General features: G+C 36.6%; 1 protein-coding gene across 2 annotated transcripts in view; it reads left to right on the top strand.

The window, feature by feature from the left end:
* The window catches only part of VPS8 (VPS8 subunit of CORVET complex), a 259421-nt gene that overhangs the window by 159830 nt on the left and 77209 nt on the right, over positions 1 to 22382 (top strand). For both annotated transcript variants that reach the window (XM_071220589.1, XM_024564321.3), the window contains 5 exons: positions 1495 to 1598; positions 7701 to 7782; positions 8123 to 8205; positions 18616 to 18696; positions 20515 to 20684. In XM_071220589.1, the coding sequence (XP_071076690.1) occupies positions 1495 to 1598; positions 7701 to 7782; positions 8123 to 8205; positions 18616 to 18696; positions 20515 to 20684 (520 nt within the window). The remainder of the gene's footprint in view (positions 1 to 1494; positions 1599 to 7700; positions 7783 to 8122; positions 8206 to 18615; positions 18697 to 20514; positions 20685 to 22382) is intronic.

Below are 22382 nucleotides of genomic sequence, written 5' to 3' on the forward strand. Positions count from 1 at the left end.
CTCCTTGAATTCCCACGTAGATAAATTTCTCAGTAGTAGTCTCATGTTTATCATTTACTTTCAGATTCAATTTTGACAGTATGCTTAAGAATTTTGGAGGATTTCTAATTGCAGTACATTCTGCTAGGTCTTACGTGTTAGACACAGATGACTAAAACACAGTCCCTACCCAAAGAACTATAGTATCATGAGGGAGACAGATATGTAAATTACAGCTTCTAGTGCAGGTAGAATCAAGTATTATAAAAGAGGTACAGTATGAGTGGCAAACGATTATGGAAAAGAAAAGAACTATTTAAACTGGTAAGTCAGTGATACTTTTGTGGAAGATGTGACCTTTGAAGTAATTAGGATCGGAAGGTTGTGTGGGAGTTTATCGGCCAAAAGCAAGGAAAGGGCCTTGTAGGCTGAGGGAACACGAGCGTGGAAGTGCCTGGCCAGCAGCCTCAGGGAGCAGGAATAATCTGGTCCTGTACCGGCACCGGCTGTGAGAGGACAAGCCAGGACACTTACTATGTTTACTTCCGGTCAGAGGTTTACTTCCATTCTATTTTTAAAGTTAGAAATCTTGGCTGGTTTTTGTGGATGGGTTTTTGATGTGTTTGTACTTGTGCTTAAGAAAGCTTTATTGACAGTATAAAAAGGGATGAGAGAGGCAAGATTTAAGTCAAAAGTTTAAAAGACTGTTACAAGAATGCAATGAATTTGGTGATGAAGAGCTGTGCCAGGGTAAAAGTAGTGGGCATATGAGTATGGAAGTAGAACCGGCAAAATTGGCTTTTTATTTGGATGTGTGGGTGAACAAGAGGGAACCACAAAATGATGGAAGATTTATAAACTGGTAGACTTAAGGATGATGGTTTCATTAACTTAGTTTGAAAATGTAGGGGTAAGAGTAGACCTAAAGTGAAGAAAATGGCTTGTGTTTTGCACATAAAAAATTCAAGGTGATTGCAGGACATGAATATAGACATAGATATCTTTAGAATCTGTTGAAAATTCACCCTGCATAGTATGAAAGGAATAGAGCTGGAGTTGTATATTTGAAAGTTATTAGCAATGATATGAGAGTTATAGCCACAAAAATGGCTGAAATTATTGAAAAATGAAAACAAAAGGGCCTAAAATAGTATCTTGGAGGAATACCCACATTTAAGATATAGAGGAAGAAATGATAGAGCAAGAAATTGAAAGGTAATTTCTCCAATGTACACACAGGTGATTGGCGATTTTCCATAGCTAAAGCATTTTAAAATGCTAAGTTTGATGTGCTTTATATGCCCTGTGAATGTCAAGCACTGATTTGAAAAACTGTTGGCACAGAATCATCTGTTTTTTAATCTACTAAATCTTGGTATCAGTTCTCATAGATGATTATATAATAGGAAAACTAAAGGTATACAGAGAAAAATATTTAATTTTTTACAGAAGCTATTGAGATTATCAATATATACTAGTGATCTTAAATGATGTTAACAATTTCTCTGAATCTAGATACCAAAGAGGATCCCTTGTTGAAGGACGTTGAAGATACCACATTAGAGACAATTGCCCTTTGCCAGAGAAATTCACATAATTTGAACCAGCAGCAAAGAGAGGTAGGAAAATGACGACTTAGGCATTTAAAAGTCTGTTCTGGTCTGAAACTAGGAATTAATTCTATTTCCATTGCCTTTCAGCCACGTGAATTAAATTCATCTGATTTTAATCACTGTTTAGTGGTCCCAGGAGTATGACTCCCAAAGTTACTATGAGGGAGTGCCAGGCCTCTTTGTTCTCACAAAAGGTTTCATATTCTTAGATTTGGCTGTGTTGCAAAACTTAGTAAGTGTGTGAATACTAGATGTCCTTGTTCTGTTTGCACTGAGAAATTGTGTATTCCATTTTGTGGTATTGTGGATGTGTCATCATTTATCATCTCTTCCATTCCCCATGGATGAAAGAGAGCGTGAAGAACCGGAGGAAAACCCCCAGGGACACAGAGAAAGCTGGAAAAGGTCGAAGAAGGTTAAGGTAGAGTCGATCTCAACTTTAGCTGCACATTAGAGCCACCTGGGGAGCTTTGAAAAATCCCAGCACTCAGATTGTGCCCCAGATCAATTAAATTAAAGCCTCTGTGGCTGTGACCCAGTCACCAATATGTTTGAAAGCTTCCCACGTGATTCTCCCGTGCAGCCCAGGCTGGAAGCACTGCTGAAACTGATTCCAGCCTGCAAAAGAGAGAACACAGAACTGAAGGAGGACTAGTTGAGCACCTCTGCAGGTGGGAGTTACAGCAGTGAAGCAGAAACTCGGGGGACGAGATGTGACTTGACAGCTCAATTCTGCAGTAGTTTTAAGTAGAGTCAGCAGCAAAACTCCTCTGGTGCCTGCCCCTCCAGGCTGTGTGTAGCCTCTGACTCGACAGCCCCTGGCCTCTGTCCACTACCTGGTTTTCTGAAATGGAAAGCAGGTAAATGTTTCATGTGTCGTTAGCCATGTATGTTAGAAAGGAAATAATAAACTTGGTATGCTTTCTGTTCTTATGAGATGGGCATTTTTTCCTTTACATTTTTGTCAAGGATTTTTTAAGGTCATACATACATTTTGAAAACCCTTTAGAATATGAATTGTGTGTAACAAGCACATTTACATAATATATATTATTTTTTTCTCTATTAAAAAACATTTTTGTGTGAAAGATACATACCTATCATTTAAAAAAATTTCTGCAACACAGAAAGTTACACGGAAGAATGTTTTAAAAAATTACCTTGACCTGGCTGGTGTGGCTCAGTTGGTTGGCGCGTTGTCCCATAAACCAAAAGGTTGCGGGTTTGATTCCTGGTCAGTGCACGTGTCTAGGATGCGGGTTCAGTCCCCAGTCGAGGAACATGCGAGACAACCAATTGATGTTTCTCTCTCACATCGCTGTTTCGCTCTCTCCCCCTCTCTCTAAAAATTAATAAGCATGCCCTTGAGTGAGGATAAGAATAATAATAAAAAATTATTTTGTGTCCATCCTATCACACAGAAATAATCATCATTATCACTTGGTGAATACCATTCTAGATATTTTTTATCTGCCTGGGTTAACATAATTTTAGAAAAATTGGATCAATTAATGTTTGCTTTTCAAAATAAATGTAGAAGTCAATCTCATTTGAAAAGTATATGTAAAACTGAGGAATTGCTGAATTTCAAATATTTCTTCTCCATACTGTCTCTAAATAAATCTCACCAAAGTTTAAAAAAAGCTGAACTAATAAGACATTGGACTGATTACTTAGGATTACATTTCATTTTTTGTAACAGCTATGATTTCAAGCCAGTGAGGAAATTGTATGAACTCATACTTCCTCTAACTTCTGTTCTCCAGCCCTCTTAAGTTTAATTAGTTGTGTTATTTTACCTTACTAAGGTCCATAACACATTCTTTTCTGAATCCATAATTCTCATGGTTGTTTAATCTTTACTCAAATGAATAGTGGGCTTTACACAGTCCTTTTGCCATGATTTTTTCATCCTAAGTTTTTATTTTCATATGTCTGTGGTTAACTGGCTATATTTGGACCTGGTTAGATTTTCATAGAAAAACACAAAATCGTGAAGTTGTTCAAGCTATGTTTATACGTAATTGATACTAAGCCTTTTTTATTTTTCAACCCATTTCCTCTCTAATATCTATTTTAAATTCTTCTTCACATGGAAATTTTAAGGAAAAATGACAATTATGTTTTAGAAATAGAGCCGTTCAGGTTCACATAAGCTGAAATATGTCCAGAGTCACACATATTAATGGTAGAGTTATATATGAAATCCATGCCTCTAGAAGTCTGGGGATTATTCTGACTATATTTGAACTCTGTATTTCTTAGTCAGAGATAGGAATAAGGCTTTCATTGATGTGGCAAAAGGGAAATTATTTTTTTGTCAAAAAGTATCTGAGTTGGAATTTGTTTAATAAAGATATTAGATATTAGACTTCTTTCTATTCTTTGAAATTTTCATTTCTCTGAAATTATAATTACACCATTTTCTGGCTGCATTTAAGAGAAGTCTGTCTATAAGGGAAGTCTGTGTGTTTCTCCCTCTCTCAGACACACACACACACACACACACACACACACACACACACACCTCACACCACTCTTTGCATCCTCCGTCCCCAGCAACTGGTTTTTGCTTTATTTCTGAACAAGTGCCATAACAACAAAATATACTTGAATGTTGGTTTTTATGTAAATAGTGTTTTTGTGAAAATACTAAACTGCTATTTTTTTGTTTGCTCCTTTTAAAAAAATTTTATTATTGTTAATTGTTGACACTATTATAGGTGTCCCCCATTTTCCTCCCCTTTGCCCTCCTCCACCCAGGCCCCCACAGCCTTCACCACTTTGTTGTCCGTGTCCATGGGCCGTGCATATACGCATATATGTTCTTTGGCTAATCTCTTCCAGTCCCCCCCTCCACCTACCTGTCCTCTGAGATCTGTCAGTCTGTTCCATGTATCCATGCCTCTGGTTTTATTTTGTTCATCAGATTTTTTTGTTTCTTACATTCCACATATGAGGGAGATCATATGGTATTTGTCTTTTTCTGACTGGCCTATTTCATTTAGCGTAGTGTTCTCCAGGTCCATCCATGTTGTTGCAAAGGGTAAGAGTTCCTTGTTTTTTTACAGCTGTGTGGTATTCCATTGTGTAAATGTACCACAGCTTTTTTGTCCACTCACTTACTGATGGGCACTTGGGCTGTTTCCAGATCTCGGCTATTGCAAATAATGCTGCAATGAACATAGGGGTGCATATATTCTTTCTGATTGGTGTTTTCGGGATTCTTAGGAAACTAAGAAGCTACACAGCAAAAGAAACCATCAACAAAATGAAAAGGGAACCCACTGTATGGAGGGACATATTTGCCAATGATATATCTGGTAAAGGATTAATTTCCAAAATATATAAAGAACTTACTCAACACCAGGAAGACAAACAATCCTATTAAAAAATGGTCAAAGAATATGAATAGACACTTCTCCAAAAAGGACATACAAATTAGAGATATGCAAAAATGCTCAACATCACTAATCATCAGAGAGATGCAAATTAAAACTACAATGAAGTATCACCTCACAGCTGTCAGAATGGCCATCATCAATAAATCAACAAACAACTAGTGCTGGTGAGCACGTGGGAGAAGAGGGAACCCTAGTGCACTGTGGGTGGTAATGCAAACTGGTGCAGCCACTGTGGAAAACAGTACGGAGTTCCTCAAAAAACTAAAAATGGAACTGCCTTTTGACCCAGTGATCCCACTTCTGAGAATATACCCTAAGAATCCTGAAACACCAATGAGAAAGAATATAGACTGCTTTTATATAATGCCATGCTTTATTTGGGGGGTTTTAATAGTTGTTTTGCCTTGTTTCTCTGTTTTGTTTTGGAGAGAGTGGGAACAAGAGCTATTGCCACTAGAAAAGTTGAAGTATCCAGAAGCTTGATAGTGAACTGTCTATAATAACTCTTTCTAAAAGTTTCTTCAGAAAATTTAGTATTATGGAGTATTTTCTTGAAGTTTGACCACAGGAAGTTGGGTCAACAGTCATTTCCCAAGCAGAATTTCTACCTGTCCTATCTTTGTACGTCTGTCTCTTTATGCTGCTACTCCAGGGCCTACTGATTAGATATAACAAAGAATATGGCTTTGTTGTGAATATAACACCCTGAAAAGAAAGCTGTTTATTGTATAACAGGGGAAAGTAATTCAAGTTTAGTTGTGTTGCTCTGAGGGTTAGGATTGTCACTTTCATGGATGGTTATTTTAGCCTGTGGGTTTTTAATTATCCACATTAAGTACCAATATTAAAGAGCAAGAGAGATAAAATATTTAAAAGGTGTTTACCATATATGTAGGGTTAGTGTGGAGATTTAATTGAAGAAGAAGAACTGTTCCGTTTAGGGTGTGAACACATTCCATGGCTATTAACTCTACGGCCATGTTTCCCGCAGTCTGCCATTTATAAATCGAGATTAAAATAGCTTTTAAAATGGTAATTCTTCTAAATTTTCTGGGTTAAATAGGAGAATTTATAAATGAAATTCTAAATATAATATAAAAACCAAAAAGTAAAACTTAGGTATGCCACATACAATTAAATTAAAAGACCTTATGAAATACACAGAAATAAATGATGTGGTTGTAAAAACAAGTTAAAATAAGAAAGTAAAAGGTGAGTTAAGTAAAAAGTAACAAATGAGCAAACAAAAGAAATGGATACAGACAAAGGGCTGGAGGTTACCGAAGGGGAAGCAGGGTGGGGGCAAAGTGAGCGAAGGGCGAAATATCTGGTGACATGGAAACTAGACTTTTGGTGGTGAGCGCATAATAGAGTATACAGATCTAGAATTTCAAGTTGTACACCTGAAATTTATATAATGTTATTAACCAGTGTTACCTCAATTTTTTTAAAAAAGGAATAAAAGATAAGATTAAAGTTCATGAGTACTGGATAAATCAAAATTTTAATAAAACAAAGAATTGCCGGTATATAACATAGTTAAAGCCAGTATCTTAAGAACTTAAAGAAACACATAAAAAGTCAGCAGCGTAAAGCCCCGGCCTTAGAAAACCTCAAATGGGGGCAGATGAGGGCTTCCTAGTGGTGTTCCTCAGTGGAACGTCACCCAGTAGGAAAGTCACTAGTCCCTCAGTCTGTCCCCTTAGCAGGCTCCCTTATCTCCATTGCCACATGAGCTCTACAGTGTCCGGTTGTGGGGTGCAGAACATGCCCTCTTCTGTAAAGAACCACTCTTGCCCTGCCCTGCCTCCTGGATGTTTACAGGAATAGGTTCCTCCTGAGGCATGGGGTTAAAACCTTTGGAAATCATTATTTAACTAGAAGACATGTTTGGAATTTTTTTAATGTATCAGTTTGACTTTTGACAATAAAGATATTTCTTAAGGCTTAAGAAGAACACAGAATTTGCACTCATACTACCAATATACTGGCAGTGTGATCTGTGGCAAATTAAGTTGTCTAAGCTTCATTTTCTTATCTCAAGTGAAGATACTGCTCACTGTGTAAGGTTGTGATGAGACTGAAATGAGAAAGTGTATGTATAGCATTTAATGCAGTGCCCAACGTAATGGGAATAAATATCTCCCGATGTGGTTGGAAATGTTCATTGAAATAATGTAAACTTCCAGTTCTTGTTCTGTGATGATTAAGGAAATACAAAATATTGCTTCATATAGAAAAAAAATTGTATAACCTTTATTCATTTATCTGGCTTGACATAACTGAAGAGAGATGGTGGAAGGTTGGCTGTAGAGATTTCTCTGCGCTCTTTGGTGGTACATAGGGTTATTTAGACTTTGTCAGCGATGCAGTAATACCAGAGTATATAATAACCTGGCAGAAGGCTCTTCCCTAACTCCTTTAAACCTACCTTCTCCTGAGACACCAAAGGTTGCAGTTCTAAAGTCTCAACTTACTTAACTTCAGCTTCCTTATTTTCCCAAGGTGCAGGGTAAAGATATCTGTTTTAGCTATGGGCCCTGCTTTTTATTATTGTTTTCTTTTTCCAGTCAAGTGTTCCATCTTTTTCTGATTTTCACCAGCAAATGTATGTAAGTGATTTCAACCTGTAAAACACTATACTGATATGCCTTAAAAATAACAGAGCACTTTTGTTTTTCTTTGTTTTGCTCTGGCATTACAGGCACTCTGGTTTCCATTACTGGAGGCCATGATGGCCCCTCAGAAGCTGTCTGGTTTGGCTGCGCCTCCCCTACACTCCGAAGGTAAGACCATTAGAGTCCATCTATACCATCACCCAATGTTTATCTGCTCGAAACTAACGCTGTGATACCTTTCCCAATGTCATATTCTTATCATATCTTAATGAAATGATACTGCAGTGTGGATTTCATCTTTCAGATTTAATGCTTTCCATGGCACCAGTTACATTATTTGTCTTGAAGATTAGTAGCTTTGCAATAATCAACTTCAAAATACCAAACTGCCCTTGGTTAGCTAAATTTCTAGGAGGTTATATGGATCCACTGTTTTCCACTGATTTGTAGGAAAAATCAAAAACTCTTATTTTAAACTAACCAGAGTATCAACATTTTATTTCAACAGCTCTGAAATCTTTGACCATGCAAGTTCTAAACAGCATGGCAGCGTTTATCGCCCTTCCATCAATCTTGCAAAGAATCTTACAGGTGAGTTAAAAGAGGGGAAAATTCACTGTTGATCAAGTTCAATTAATATTTAGTTCTATATGAATAACAGCAAATTGGGGTAATGGTTAAATGTGTCTCAAGCATATTGCAGCTAATTTTTGGCATGAGCTACGTATCTAATTTATGACTCTCACCCGACACTTCCCCAGCGCTCCAGTGGTATGAGTTTGCTCGGCACATGGTGCAGCCTTCAGTTAGGGCTTGCAGCCCTCACATGTTCAGTTCCCCGGGGAGTCAGACACACAAGCTTCCTGTTGGTGTGCTAACTGGGAAAGAATTACTGTGATTTCCAGTTGTTTTTACTTTTCAGATCAAAAAAAGAAAACCTAGAAATTATGTTAATATAGGCATTTATTAATCATTAGTTGTTATATATGTTTTCTAACTCATCCCAAAACTTTATGTCCAAAACTCATCCCCTGCTCTAGATTCTAGCTGGTTTTGTATCTAGAGCTTTTGTAGGAAACATCATTCTAGCCTGTTTTCTTCAATAAAAAGTTCTGAACCTTTCCAACTTCACCAAAAGGAGAACACTAAAAATACATTAAGATATATTTTTAGAAACATCTGTGAACATTCTTAGGGAAACAGCAAGAATTATCCTTAGAGTCCATTTTGTCTTCCTTCACTTCATGCAGTATAGAGACACACACACACAGAAAATCAAACAGTAATATGATGCCATTGTTCTTCATAATTTTCAAATGATTTTTGTCCAATCAAGAATGTCCCTGTCAGCTCTCCTCTAAGTCTTTCCAAGCTCTTCTTCCCATCTGGTATTAAGCATCTGGGCCTTTGCCTGTAAAGGCTGCTGCACTCTGTAGCCTCTCTCTGCATAGCACCTCATCACTCAGGATGTCTCTTTACACACACTGTCTCATCTGATCCTTGTCGTGTGTTGAATAATTCTTTGATATGGGCTACTCCTCTTATATCCATTTTAAAATATATTAGTCATAAGGTTTTTAATCATAGATCAAGTAATATTTCCATAAGGCAGGAATACTTTAGTTTACCAAGTAGATTAGAAAAAAATGAAATCCTAAAACCAAAAATGGCTTCTCTCTCAGTATATTCATTTTGCATTATGTTGAGCTTTAACCACACTTTCTGATACATAAATTATAATAAATAAAAGTCTAATTTTCCCTTGGCAAAAGCATATGTTTTTTTATCCTATATTTTAAAATTCATATTTGTGAAGGCTTTTGATATTTGAAAATCTTTATTTTGAGTTATACTGCAGTCCTTGTAATTGTATTCTTATTTTCTACCCTCAGTGGTTAGCTCCCACCAATTAAGAGGGTATGCTAGTTCTTAAATTCTTTATTGCACATCTGTGATTACTGTAATAATAATGCTACCTTATATTTGTATAGAAATTTTCATTTTTTCAAGGTGCTTTCACAGATGCTATCTTGTTTAAAGCTATCTCTTGAGGTAGGTAGGGCTACTATAAAAATTTGTGTTGATGGAGGATGAAACTCAAGGATAGTCTCTTACCTCCTAATTTATGCTCTTTGCCATTATATTATGTAAGCTTTTTCATTTGGTTCAGTCCCTGGTCTTTTGGAGAGTTAATTTTTAGTTAGTTTATTAATTACATGTTACCCTGTAATTACCTATGTGGTTAGTCATTACCTATGTGGATGAAAGGCAGTTCTTGCCCTAAAGAACTCTTATTAGACAAATAGAAAATGTTCTGATATAATTATTCATAGGGCTCTAATCAAATAGTAGTGGCCACCTTTAAGAATTACATGCTCTGAAGTCCATGTAGGGTAATTGCCCTTTTACATCCCTCCACATTCGGCCCATGAGATTACAACAGGAACAGCCACGTGAAGGCGTGCCCCTGCCCCCTGGCCCTCCCTTAGGGCAACCAGCCTAAGCAGGGCCAATCAGTGCACTTTACTGGAAATTTTAGAACTGAACTTAAGAAAGACAAATAAGTCTCTCTTCAGGTCTCTGGATTATATAAGGTACAATGTTCAGGAGCTGACAGTGATACTTTTCCATCATATGAAATAAACTAGTGAAAAAAGAAGTAAATCTACAGAGAAGAAGAATGAAGCAGACGCACAAAGAGGAGAATAGACAAAATGCAAGGAGAAGAGAGAAGATATAAGAGGACTCAGGCACTGGGGGAGGAGACAATGGAGAGAAAATCCTGAGGGTGTTGAGTCCTTCATTGTCGTTTTCAAGGTTTATTTGCATTCCTTTGCTTGGGTCCTTGAAACACCCCAGTACCTTTACAATAATTATCTGTTTTGAGTAAGTTAGAATGAGTTGGGTTTCTGAATACATATTGCCAAAGGAGTCCCAATATAAGTATATATTTGAAACAGATGGGAGAATTTGGAAAGATTTCCTGGAGGAGATGTCTGAAATGAATCTTAAAGAGTCTAAAGGATTCAGGGTACAAAGGAAATAGGACTTTTCTAAGCAGAGTGAACTATATATACTAAGAATTTGAGGTAAAACATGATACATATGGATAGTTGTGTTTAAATATTGGGTTGGCCAAAAAGTCTGTTTAGTTTTTTTAAATAAAATAAAAGACACATTTTTTTCATTTTCACCAATAACTTTATTGATTTGGATGTTTTGAGTATGTCAGCTGTCTCCCACTCAATTGATTTTTCTCAGTGTCTCAATTTGATAGTTATCAACTTCAACGGGTCTACCCGACCGTGGAGCATTGTCCCGCGGGAAATCTCCAGCACGAAACTTCACAAACCATTTTTGACACATTCGATCAGTCACAGCACCTTCCCCATACACTGCACAAACCTTTTTTTTTTGCGTTTCAGTTGCATTTTTACCTTTCTTGAAATAACAAAGCATAATATGCCAAAAATGTTGCATATTTTCTTTCATCTTCAATATTAATATGGCTACACAAAAGTTCACTGATTTTCATGTTTTTTAAATGCACGCCGATATGACAGATGTCACAATACAGTCTAACAAAATTGTTTCAAATGAAGTTAAAGAAAACTAAGCACTACTAGAGCCATCTTACAGAAAAAAACAAATGAACTTTATGGCCAACCCAATATTCTTGGAACATAGGACGAGAGTAAAGATGACTCAGGGAGCTCACATTTGACAGACAGGCAAGAAACATGCCCTTCATTTCTTTGTAAGCTGTTGTAAGGACTACGGATTTTAAACAGAGGAATAATGGAATGAGGTTTCTCTTTGAAAAGATTGCTCAGCCTATGTTATACGGGATAAATTGGAAACGATGAAGGTTGAAGGCATAGAGATGCCTAGATAAAACAGGTACTCAAAGCTTTTTAATTAAGTTACCTAGAATGGATAGTAGAAAATGAATTTGGAAATTAGTGGATAGAATCCACCTGCCTTTTGACATTTTAGATGTAGGGCAGAGGTGTCAAACTCATTTTCACCGGGGGCCACATATGCCTCGAAGTAGTCTTCAAAGGGACACATGTAATTTTATGACTGTATAAATGTTACTACTCCTTAACAGTTAAGCGAGAGCTTGGCACTGCTGCTGGGTAGAAACAAGGTGCCAGGCCGGATAAAACAAGGCGGAGGGCCAGATTCAGCCTGTGGGCCTTGCGTTTGCCACCTGTGATGTAGGGGAATATAAGAAGAACCCTGGTGATCCCCTGATATCAGTTTCATGTGGCTAACAATGAGCAGGGAGGGAATACAAGACTGGAGTTTATATGAAGAGGTAAGAAGTAGATATGTAGTCTTGGGAATCATCCACAGAGAAGTGGTAGTTAAATTCTTGAAACTTGATGAACTTTAGGAGGAAGTAAGTTAGCAAGAAGAGAAGGCCAAAAATGGAGTTCTAGGAAATGTCTAAGAATCAGAATAGTTTTATTTCCTATTAATACAGAAGGATCTTAGAGATAAGACTATGCTTTGCCTAGTACTGTACCACCATAGCCTAGCCCAGAGGCACATGACATATAATAGCTGCTCAATAAATATTTCTAGAGGAAATAAAAGGCAAGGGTGGAGGTATTCCACTTCTGGCCAAGATGGAGTAACAGAGACTGGATTTACCCTCCTGCTTGAAACAACCAAAAAATATATGAAATAGTTTTAGAAAAAACTGGATATTAGGCAATGAAGGATAGTGATTCCTAAGAGACAGGAAATAAACAAAGTAAGCCCTGTTTGCTGCAGCTTAATGTTTTGAGTTTCCAGGCAGTAGCTCGGGAAGGAGGATCCCAAGCAGTTTCCAGTATACTCATTGATTTAAGGAGATTAAGCTGAAAGTCAAGAGAGACCAAGGTGACCAGAGTTTGTAGGGCAGGTACCAAGAGAGAATCCTGGAGATGTGTAGAAAGATGCCCTAAACATGATCTGAGGAAGCTACCTAAGCCAAGGAGAGAACCACCTGAGAGGATTAGAGGGGCTAGCCCTCACCGTTGTTCAGGGCCAACAAAAGGGTCTTTCCCACCAGTGAAGACTAGAAGACTTCATAATTCACAGACCATTGGGTAGAGTGCACACAGGTACTCAACGGTGGGAAACAGCCCTACATTAAACACTGCTCCGGTCATGCCTTACAAATCCTAAAAGCAAGACCTGAAAGGATTACATTGTTTTCACATATAATTTAACTGCATCCCCAAACAAAGCTTAGAAATACGTTCAGGAATACAAAAATATTCGGGTCCCAACAGTGTAAAATGTACATTGTATAACATTGAATCAAAACGTATAAGGTATGCAAAGAAGTTGGAAAGTGAAACCCAGATATGACATGGATATTAAAATTAGCAAGTAAGAATACCAAAACAAAAAAAGAAAGATTAGTGACTTTGAAGGCATTGTAATACAGACTATCCAGAATGAAACATTTTAGAGTAAAAAGAATCAGAAAAAAATGAACACAGTATCAGCTCTGGAACAATCAGCTAGCTGTGAGACACTTTCAAGTGGTCCAAAATATGTGTACTTGGGGTCCTGAAAAGGGAGTTGGAGCAGAAAAAAATATTTGAAGAAATATTATCTGAAAATTTTCCAAATTTATTGAGAACTATTAGTACACAGATAAATAACCCCCAAATCAGAAAACATGAAAACTACAAGGCACATCAAAATTGCTCAAAATCAATGATTAACAGAAAAGCTTAAAAGTAACCAGAGAAAAAAAGGAGTCAGAGGAACAGAAATAAGGACAATAGCAGATTTCTGCTGAACACTTTTAACTACTTTGACCTAGTTGAGATTTATATATCAATTAGAGCCCCAGAGTACACATTGTTCCCAAGAGTATGTGGAACAGTTACCAAGATAGACCATATTCTCAGCTACAAAACAATAAATCCAGTGTTTCAGATTTTAACCATCTTAATAGGTTCGCCGTGGCATTGTTTTAATTTGCAGTGCCCTAATGAATGATGACGTTGAGCATCTTTTCATGTGCTCATTTGCCATCTGTACATCTCCAAATGGGAAGGTGTCTGTCTAGTTCTTTTGACCACTTTTTAGTTGGGTTGTTTTGTTGTTTGTTGTTGCTGAGTTTTAAGAGTTGTTTGTGTTTCTCATACAAGTCCTTCATCAGATATGTGTTTGGAAATACTTTCTCCCAGCTTGTCTTCATTCTCTCAACCATGTCTTTCACAAAGCAGAAGTTTTTAAATTTTAATGCAGTCCCACTATTCCCATTTTTTCTCTCATGGACTGTGCATTTGGTGGTGTATCTAAAAACTCACCACCAAACCCAAGGTCACCTAGATTTTTTTCCCATGTTATTTTCTAGAAGTTTTTGCATTTTACATTTTATGTCTATGATTCATTTTGAGTTAATTTTTGTGAAAAGTGTAATGCCAGTGTCTAGAATCATTTTCCACATATGGATGTCCAATTATTCCAACACCATTTGTTGAAAACACACTATCCCTTTCTCCATTGAATTGCTTTGCTCAGTTGACTGTATTTCTGGGGGTCTGTTTCTGGGAGCTGTGCTCTTCTTCACTGACCTATTTGTCTGGTCTTTCACCAGCACCTCACTGTCGTGGGTACTGGAGCTTCATAGTACGTTTTGAAGTCAGGTAGTGTCCTCTGACTTTGTCAGTCTTCAATGTTATGTTGACTATTCGGGTGTTTTGTCTTTCCATGAAGTAACTTGCTGACATTTCAACTGAGATCGTTTTGTCTGTTTTTGGTATGAGGGTAATGCTGGATTAATAGAATGAGTAAAGAAGTGTTACCTCTGCTTCTATTTTTGGAACAGATTGTAGAGTGTTTATACAATTTCTTCTTTAAATATTTGGTAGAATAAACCAGCAAAACCATCTGAGTCTGGGGCCTTCTGTTTCAGAAGGTTATTATTTATCAATGCAGTTCTGTTCAGAGATATAGATCTATTCAGATTATCTATTTCTTTTTTAAAATTTATTTCTTTTTGTATAAGTTTTGATAGACTGTGTCTTTCAAATAACGGATCCATTTCAGTTAAGCTACCAGTGCTCCAACCAGAAATTTTTATGTACCTAAGTGGTCTGTTTTTTAATCTTACCCCTTGTCATCTTTCTTATCAGTCCCAGAATTTAAACCACTTTAAAACTGCTCCATTAGAATGTTTCCTGATCCAGCACAGTGCTTGAAACTACCACATTTTGCCATGTATAATGCCTACTTTTTTGCCCAAATTTTTGAGGGAGAATAAGGATGCACATTATACATGGGTAATACCTGAAATACCTTGTATCTGTTCTTATTTTGTAATTATTTGTTACATAAAATTTTTGTACCATAATATGTTCAGAAATAAATGCTAAAATTCTTTTATAATATAAAAAACAAGTATCTAAATATACATAAATTAAAAATTAATTAAAAATTAAAATGAAAGATTTTTTTTCCTGAAAGTTTGGGCCAGAAATGTGGGTGCACATTATACATGGCAAAATACAGTATATAGTCAATAAATATTACTGGCTCAGTCACCTAATGACCTGATAGTTCTCAGCAATTTATAAACATACTTTGTTTCCTTTGTTCTTGGTGTCCGTTAAGCTGGGGGCAGTATCTTCCTGTTTCTCAAGAGGAAAGTCCTTAGTTTACTCAGTTACTGAGCGTGCACAGCTGGAATATTACCCTAGGTTTTCTAACTCCAAATGTTAGATCTATTCTCATTTCCCCAACACCAGCCCTAGTGTTTTCCATACCCACCTGACCTTATTAGGTGGCCCAGGGAGAAATAGGAGTGACAGTTATTTAGATGCACAGTTGCTCAGGTATTTATAGTATTTTTTTCAGAAGAGATATTCACATGATAAGAGGTCCTCAAAGATCTACTTGACCTCTAAATGTTTATTCAGACTGATGCGTGGCACCTGAATTGAACAGATTTCTTTCATGAAAATTAGATGATAAGTTAGTGAGCATTTTTAAGGGACCGTATTTTTGTCATATACATTGTCTTCGCTGCTTGCTTTTATTGATCTTCACTCTGGCAAAAGTGTTCCTGGCTCTGACAAGCTCTTTATGGCTGTCTTACTGAGGGAGTTCAAGCAAACAAATGATTATATGCTAACCTGCTGAGGACATTCATATTTTAAAATAGTGCTTGATTAGTAAAAATGTTAATTTTAAAGCAATCCGCATATATCATACAATGGGTACTAAAAAACAATAGGGCAAAAGTGGTCATCACATCTTTTCCTGATGTGTTTTTTAAACAAAACTAGTTTATGTAAAGTACCCAAGTGTGCTCTTCTATTATAGTTTACCAAAAAAGTTAAAGAAAAGCCTTAGTAGTTATTTATTGCTGAAGAATCTAGCTGACATCTTTGGGAAATAATTTGAAAAGCTAGTGGGTTGTGTGCTTGTTGTGCATAAGCTTTGAGCTCTCTTTTGCATTCTATAATTTATATGTTGTCTCAGCATGAGGTAATTTTCATGATTTTGCCTTTAAATTATGCATATTAAAGTGAAATGTACTGATATAAATATAGACATGACATATAAAAGGTTTCTTCTTTTTTATCAGAATTTAACCTTTTAAAGACCTCTTTATTCTCTGTGTTAGAGCTGCATTAGTGCATTGGATATGCATATTATAGTAGATATTATAATGTTTTTTATAAGAAGGTATTAAACTATTGATAAATAAGTATATTTATTAAGAGCTTGTCCAAAAGCATAACTGAGTATAAGTTCAGAAGCTTTAACATGGATTTTCTTTTCATGCAAAGAAAATTAAAAGAAAAATTTGTCTGGTGGGTGTACGGCCTGAATTGTTTTTCTAGTGAAGAATTAGTCTGAAATATCCATAGTCTTGCTTTTTCTAAATGATCTGCATGTTTGATGGGTATCTTTAGCTTAGTGATACAATCTCAAGCTGTGAGACAGAAAATCTCCCTATTGACCAAATCTCCCTGAACTGACCTATTTAAGCCCAAACTCGTAAATTTGTTCATTAGCACACAGATATATAGCTATTCTCTACCTTCCATCTCCGTTGGCGGCAGAGACCAGGGACCTATGGTACACCACCTTGTGCTGCTCTAGAACAACGGAAAATACTGGAAACCGATTTTAGTTAGAAACCACAACTACCCAGTCTTCCAAAAGCCATATCGGAGCCTAGAAGAGAAGAAGAAGCAAATCCTAAGACTATATTGTGCAAGAGCAGGAAGACAAAGTTTCTTCTTGCATTTCTGAACCTTCCTTCTAAGTTTTCCTGCCTAACTGCTTTTTGGTTTTTTTTCTTTCTTAACATCTAAACTCATAGTTACTCTTATTGCACCAAGATTTTAAGAACTTCTACTCCCTAAGAAATAACCAGAAATGTTACCTATATTTTCTAGCAAACATTGATTTGTCACTTAGTTATCCATATCAGTTACCCATGTTATCCAACAAACACTACTTTATTGGTTTATGTATCCATACTTGGGAGACCAGTACTGTGTGTTAATTAAAACCATGGTTTCTGAAGTACCTAGGTTCAAATCCCAGTTTATCTGTTCAATAGTTTTGTATCTTAGGGAATTTTACTTAACCTCTCTGAACCTGAATATCTTCATTTATAAATGTTCTGGAAGGGATTTAGTGATATGGTACATAGCAAGAATTTAGCACCGTGCTTGCATAAGCTATCCACTCACTAAATAGCAGCTACTTTTATCATTACTGTTTAGTTGGACTTTCCTCTTTAGCACAGAAGAGTCATTGATGTTATACATAACCTAAGAGTGAAGTAATAGACTTGATATACTTATTTATTAGCAAAAAACTGTTGTTATAATTCCCAGCCTAGCCAAAAATGCAGAAAAATGAGCATAAAATATGCTGATGGCGGTAAAAATTGCATAATACAACTTTTAGGAAGAGCAATTAGACAGTATATGTAAGTATCCATAAATATGCTCTTTGAGTCAGAAATTCCCTTTCTAGAAATATTCTCTAAAGAAGGCGTTTCAGACCAAAATTTGCAGCCACTAGCATTTGATAATGGTGGGTAGGATTTGGGTGTGGGAGTGGGGGTTGGGGAGGGAAACGAATGTCCAGCAACAGGGAATGGTGGAAGAACATATACTGACACGCCACTCATACTCTGTAGCTATTATGAAATATTTGACGATATGGGAAACTGCTCACAATATACTGTTGAGTAAAAAATAAATTAATATAAGTATTATGTGAAATACTCAATTTTGTACACTAAGAAATATATTCCTTTCTCTCTCCCTTTCTCTCCTTCCCCAGAAACAAAACTGAAAGAATATACATCAAAATATCAAATGTGTTTATCTCTGGGTAGCTGGATTTCATTTTTTGTTTTATTTTTGTACACTTTAGTGTTTTCCAAATTATATATAATAAGCAAGTTACTTGGCAAATCTCGTATGAAAAGCAGTGGAGGGAAGATTGGGTATCTGGGTACCTGTCGTTTATTAGTAGTGACTTTATTGAAAAAAAGCTTTGAGAAACTGATCCATAAACTGATCTCCTAAATTGAAGTCTTGTCTCCTAAACTGAAGCAATTTAGTTGGTGTGGGCTAAGAGGGGGTCAAATGTGGGTCTCAGGAGGAGTTGTTATGATAGATTCTGAGTATTTGTGCATACATTGGTTTTGATGTAGCAGGTAAATAAGAACTTAAAGAGAGAGAGGAAGTTTCTTGCAGAAACAAAACCAGAGTAAAATTTAATTAGGCTTGAAAAGAAGACTGTTAAGCAAAGGGCTTGGGTCATTTAAATTTTATTTATTTTTCCAAAATATTTGTGATGGCCAAGGGAAACCAATGTACATTTCCAATGGAAGGTTCGTGAAGAATATTTTGTGACTGTAGAAAAGTACTTAACAATAGTTGGCTTTTTCAGATAACATACTTTAAAGTAATTTAAAATACTAAAACCAGAATTATAATTTTTGTAACTTTTTAGGATCCAGTTTATGGAAAAGGAAAACTTGGAGAAATCCAGGGACTTATTCTGGGAATGTTGGACACCTTTAACTATGAACAAGTAAGCTATTTAAAAAAAACTTCTTTTATCCTCATCCAAGGACATGCTCATTGATTTTAGAGAGAGGGAAAGGCTGGGAGAAAGAAAGGGAGAGAAACATTGATGTGAGAGAGAAACATCAATCTTTTGCCTCTTGGAGGCACCCTGACCAGGGACAGAACACTCAACCTAGGTATGTGCTGTGACCAGGAATAGAACCTGCATCCTTTGGTATACGGGACCACACTCTAACCGATTGAGCCACCAGCCAGGGCACAAGTAAGCTACTTTCTATTTCCAAGCCTGTCCTAAGGTAGAAAAAAGCTGTTTATTTTTCTTTAAAAATTACCATCTATTTAGTGGAGGTTTGCTAGATTAAAATGCATGGTTTTTAAATTTTTTTAACTTATCTTGATCTTAATTAATATATATTGTATACATACACATATATTCTAGAGTGTGGAAATGCATCAGATTTGGGTTCATTTTATTGATTTGATTTATTGGCAGAGGAACAAATATCTTTTAAAATCAAAAGTGTGAAAAATTTCTGGAAAAATAATTAAGTGCAAAGTATAACCATAAAAAGGAGGGTCAGCGTGAGTATAGAAAATTACTTTTAAACATCCTGAAGTGGATGATTGCCGAAAATGATCATCAGTTATTCCCTTAACTAAAAACTACCTATAGGTTTAATTCTCAGTAGGAGCCAGCTTGGGATACAGATATTTTTCTTATTGTATTTCAAAGTAACTAATGAAGCCACCTAGGAAAAGTGCCATTTGGGCATGATAGATATAATGCCTGCTTTTTTAATAATCACAGAGAAGAAAAAGAAACATTTGGGTGACAGCTTTTCTTGGGGTGTTGTAAAAACGGCAGTTTTGCTCAGCATAACCCTGTGAAGCCAGTACCCTGGCAAGCACAGACTGCGTGTCAGCAGAAGGAAAGCTGAGCGCAAGGCAGAAAATTTTTGTGAACTTTGGAACTTTGGAAGATGAGGAAAAGATGGGGTTGATTAGAAAGAATTATGTATAATTCTAACAGACCATTAGAACTAAAAGTTCTGCATTACAAATAAAGTTAAGGGGCTAGGCTGTAGCAGGGAGGATGGTCAGTTTATTTTCCCCTTTGGGATTGACAGAAAAAGAGTTCAACTGTACATCTAAATAATATGATATATATGAGTGTTGAGAATTAGTTATAGTGTGAACACAATACTTTATAAGCACTTAGAGCCTTAAAAATGATTTAATGTGATAGCTGTGAAAATGTCTTTATGTGACTTAATGGCAGATGTCACAGTCTTGAGCAGATTCAAATGACCTGTAAATGCTGATCAGGAAAATGTGATCTCTCTGCCCACGGGAGGTGAAAACTGAGTAACGCCATTAGCTTTCCAGCGAAACGTTATGGGAAATATTGCCATTGGTGCAGTTTCCATTTTAAAAAATCAGCGATATTTTTGTTATTTGTTACAACACTTAAAGCCATTCAGAGAGAACTTACTTTATACATGTAATAAATAAAGAGATTTGGGTTTATCAAAGTCGTCAGTATTGAATTAAGCCACAGAATGGCTAAGTAGAAACCAGCAACGGCCTTTTAATAATTACTTTGAGAACCTTAATGTCTGCACTGGTCATTAACTCTGCACATTAAAGTTAACCACTTAATTTGAAGTTTTTTGATGACTGTTTAATTTCATGCCTTCATAGTGTATTTTAATTTGGGTTGTTTGTGGTTGAAAACTAAACAACTGTTATTTCCTATTCATTCCCTCTCTTTCATTTTATAAACCATTTCTTGTTTGGTTTTTTTTGTTTTGGTCTTTCCTAGACCCTGCTGGAAACAACTACTAGCCTTCTAAACCAAGATCTCCATTGGTCACTGTGTAACCTGAGAGCTTCAGTAGCCCGAGGACTGAATCCCAAGCAGGATTACTGTTCTATATGTTTGCAGCAGTACAAGAGACGCCAAGAAATGGCTGATGAAATTATTGTCTTTAGGTAAGAGAGAGAAGGAAATATTACATGTATGGTGTGTGTGGGTCTACATGTATGGTTTTACCAGGTAGGAATACATGTGGATACACAGCCTCAGTTGATCATTTTAGCAACAGACAAAATTCTTATAGACCTTACGTTCTGCATGGGAGTCAGGAGGAATGGGTGTTAGGGTGATCAGGCAGTAAATAAATACAGAGTAATGAGAGCTATGAGGAAAAATAAACCACAGGTAATGGGATAGAAGGATGGAGTGATGAAGTGTTCAGGGTGAGAATGCTATTTCAAGACAACATAATGAGGAAAAACTTCTCTAGGGAAGTGATACTTAGTGAGTAGAATGAGAGGTAGGTGTGAAGGCTCAGAATATATTTTACAGGTAGAGCTAACTTGCTGATGTATAAGATGTAGTGTGTGAGTTGCCTGAACAACTGGATACGTAAGGTACCATTGTCTAAGATGAAGAAGAACAGGTGTGAGGAGCTGGAGAAATCAAGAGTTCCGTCTTGGAGGTGTTAGGTTTGAGATGGCTAGTAGACATCCATGCAGGGATGTCTGGTGCACAGTTTTTCTGGTCAGGTACCTGGAGACGTCCTGGAAATATAAATTTAGAAACTGACAGCATATAAATGATATATTTTTTAAGATATTATTTATTTATCTTTAGAGAGAGGGGAAGGGAAGGAGAAAGAAAAGGAGAGAAACACCAGTGTGTGATTGCCTCTCACGCACCCTCTACTGGGGAGCCAGCCAGTAACCCAGGTGTGTGCCCTGACTGGGAATTGAACCAGTGACCCTTTGATTCACAGGCCAGCACTCAATTCCCTGAGCCACACTAGCCAGGGTGCATATAAATGATATTTAAAGCCACGGTGCAAAGAGAAAAGAAATGTAGTATTAAAGTGGAAGGTTTGATCTCAAGAGCAAAGACAGCCCACCTAGAATACATGGATAGAGGCAATATAAGATAAACCCTGTAACCAAACTTCTTGAGTTCAAATCCTAACCTTGTTACTTACTAGCTGTGAGACTTTGACAAGTGACTTACTCTCGTTACATCTTAGTTTTCTCATCTGTAAACTGGGATGGCAATGGCACTGTTTCCTAGGGTTTTATGAAGATTAAATGAGGTAACTCATATAAGGCATTTGTAGCATGGTAACATATAGTGAGCTAACACTGTATGTGTCCACTGCTGTTATTACAGACACAGGAAGGGTGGTAGATTTGGTGGTAGGAAAGGGAAGTAGTTCTTATCACACAAAGAGCCTACTTATTCAACAGATATTTGGTGAGTACCTACTGTATGCCAGGAACTGTTCCAGGGGATAGGGGACAGTATTAATGAAAACAAAGGATCTGTTCTTAAGGAGTTTACATTCCAGTGGCAAGGGCAGACAAGTAAAATGCCAGATAGTAACTACTATGAAAAAAATAAAACATGTTAAGTGAGACACAGAGCATTTGCAGGGAGAAGATATTTTATATAGAGTAGTCATGGAGAGCCTCACTGTTAAGGTGACTTATGAGCAGAAATTTAAACAATTAAAAAATTGTTAATCAATATGTAATTAATAATTACTGTGAACTAAATAAAACATGATGTAGAGGAAGGAGAATGTTTGGACCTACCAATTTATAGAGTCATTAGGGAATGACTCACTATTTAAGTGACATTTGATCAGAGACCTAAAGGAAGTG

The sequence above is a fragment of the Desmodus rotundus genome, chromosome 2 (genome assembly GCF_022682495.2).
Source record: "Desmodus rotundus isolate HL8 chromosome 2, HLdesRot8A.1, whole genome shotgun sequence".
In the NCBI taxonomy this organism is placed as follows: domain Eukaryota; kingdom Metazoa; phylum Chordata; class Mammalia; order Chiroptera; family Phyllostomidae; genus Desmodus; species Desmodus rotundus.